Source organism: Pterocles gutturalis, unplaced genomic scaffold (genome assembly GCF_000699245.1).
Source record: "Pterocles gutturalis isolate BGI_N339 unplaced genomic scaffold, ASM69924v1 scaffold5013, whole genome shotgun sequence".
NCBI classification, from domain to species: Eukaryota; Metazoa; Chordata; class Aves; order Pterocliformes; family Pteroclidae; genus Pterocles; species Pterocles gutturalis.
The window spans coordinates 731-3,097 of NW_010117801.1; the positions used below are offsets into that span (position 1 = coordinate 731).

General features: G+C 59.5%; 1 protein-coding gene across 1 annotated transcript in view; it reads left to right on the forward strand.

Moving 5' to 3' along the window:
* The window catches only part of PTPN9 (protein tyrosine phosphatase, non-receptor type 9), a gene marked incomplete at both ends in the record, with an annotated part of 4,961 nt that overhangs the window by 652 nt on the left and 1,942 nt on the right, over positions 1-2,367 (forward strand). Inside the window, 4 exon segments of the mRNA XM_010075922.1 lie at positions 368-473; positions 1,089-1,199; positions 1,870-2,100; positions 2,102-2,292. Of these exon segments, the coding sequence (XP_010074224.1) occupies positions 368-473; positions 1,089-1,199; positions 1,870-2,100; positions 2,102-2,292 (639 nt within the window).

The window sequence follows — 2,367 nt, forward strand, 5'->3', positions numbered from 1 at the left end:
GTTTAGCAGACTCCCCATTCCTGCAGGCTTCGCCCAGGGAAGAGGCAGCCCCACCGCCGCCCAGATGCAGCGTAAGCTCTACCAAAAATACAGAGCTGAGCCATCCTGTCCAGCCTGATGGGCTCTTGCTGTTTTTGAACCTGCCTGTCACTGGCGATGCAGCTGAGGCAGGCTTAAGACACGAGCCAGGCTGAAATAAGGGTTATGGGAAGAGGTGGTAGAGCAGCTGGGAAACACAGAAGCGAGATTTGGGTCTGGGAGTCCTGCATTTTTTGGGGGATTTTTTGGGGTCAGCAAGCTGCAGACGAGGTTAGCGCAGGTCAGATCTGCTCCTGCAGGGTTGATGTTGCTCTTTCCCCCTTTCCAGCTTTGAAACGCAGCGGAACGGGCTGGTGTTCATCTACGACATGGCAGGCTCACAGTACACCAACTTCGAGCTGGACCTCAGCAAGAAGATCCTCAACCTGCTCAAGGTAACACCCGGGGGTTGACCTGGAGTCCAGAGACCTCCCTCAGGTCGCTCGCTCCCCGAGTACATGACGTCCTGCGGTTCTGGCCTGAATTCCCGTCCCAGAGCGTGCTGGCTGCATCTTGGCCGAGGAGTGCCCGGCACCTCGGGAAGGCGCTGGGAGCTGGCCAGGCTGGACCCGGCCAGGCTGCGGTGTCCGGCGGGTGGGAGGGGATCAGCTGTCCCCATCCCGGATTCCTCTCGCAGCTGCTGGCAACGCTTTTGGGAAAACAGATGCAAATTATTTTTTAATCGTGTTGGCATTTTGTGCCTCCTCCCTTCTCTGGAAAAAAAAGAAACAGCAGTAAATATTGGCCAGGGTGTGTTCTCCGCACAAATCCCGGCTCCCAGGCTTCACCTCTCCCCCCTGGAGCCAAACACTCTGTCTACCGAATTCCAGGGAAATAGTTTATTTCTATATCAGACCATAAAAATACGTGAAGCCGTGGGCTGCCGGCTGCATGCGAGGCACGTGTTGGATGCGACATTGCCGCCTCAGGGTCTGTTTATGGGTTGTCACCTCTGCTGGGACCTGTCCCTCGCCCCAGCAGAGCGTGGGTCTAACCCCTCCCGCCCGCAGGGAGCCTTCCCGGCTCGGCTGAAGAAGGTTTTCATCGTGGGAGCGCCCATGTGGTTCCGTGTGCCCTACTCCATCATCAGCCTGCTGCTGAAGGAGAAGCTGCGGGAGCGGGTGAGTGCGGGGGGGCCCCTCGGCGGGGAGGGCTGGGGCTGTTTTCCCGTTGGGATGGGGGGGCATAGGCATCATGTGCCCCTCAGCCCTGTGCGCTGGAAGCTGCTGAGCCCCTATCCATGGGAAATGGAGGCTTTCTGAGCCTCTTTAAGTATTTTCAGCAAATATCTTGAACCTGTGCTGAAATCACCTCTGATTGCTTCCTCTGCCGTGAGAGTGCCGCCAGCAGCAGCAGCAAGGCGAGGCGATGATAAATTATTAAAAGGAAGGAAAACCTCTGCTGGGCACGTGGGAAAAAAGGGAAACTTAAATACCCACTCTCCAGCGAGGCCAGAAGTACCCCCAAAAATCCCCTTCATTACTGCTGCTGGTGGAGCCTCTTTCCAGCCCCGCATCTCCCTGGGCTGGACTTTGCCCGTTTGCTTTTGGAAGGAGCTCAGAGCCTCCTCCAAATCCAGAGCTGGGTGTCGGTGTGGGGTACGGCGGGGGTCCAGCCCTCACCCCACCGCTGACGTTCCCCTGGGTGTGGGGGAGGCAGGGGGACCCCAATGCTGTCGATAGAAATCTCTGGGCTCCGTCAGGACCGTGCCAGACCGCTGGCATCCCTGTCCCCAGCGAACCCTCTCGATCCTTCCTGGGGTCACCGCTGCCCCTCCTCTTCCTCACACAGGTGCAGATGGTGAAGATGTCAGAGCTGAAGGAGCACCTGCCCCGGGAATGCCTCCCCGAGTACCTCGGGGGGTCCCTCAAACTGGACCCTCTGAGCTGGAACTGTCGGTTCCTGCCCCAGCAGAACGGGCACCCCGACCCCCTGGATGAGCTCATCCTGGTGCCACTGGTGGCCCCCAAAGATAATGGCTCCGTCCACGTCCCTGGGCCCAAGTCCCTCACCCTCCAGGAGCTGCAGGATCCACCCCCCCCAGGGGCTGCAGGATCACGCCAGCCACAAGCAGAAACGGGGCATCTACGAGGAGGACGAAGATATTCGGCGCAGGAGTCCGGCCGGCACCTTTGCCTGCTCCTTGTGAGTGGGGGGGAAGGAGCTGGGTGTGGGTCAGCGTGGGGTCCCCCTTTCTTGCTCCGAAAAACCTGGGTGCCCTCCTCCCCACCCTGCTGCTGCTCTGCCATCTGCCTCTTTGGGGTGCAGCGCTTTGGGTTAGCGGCAGGG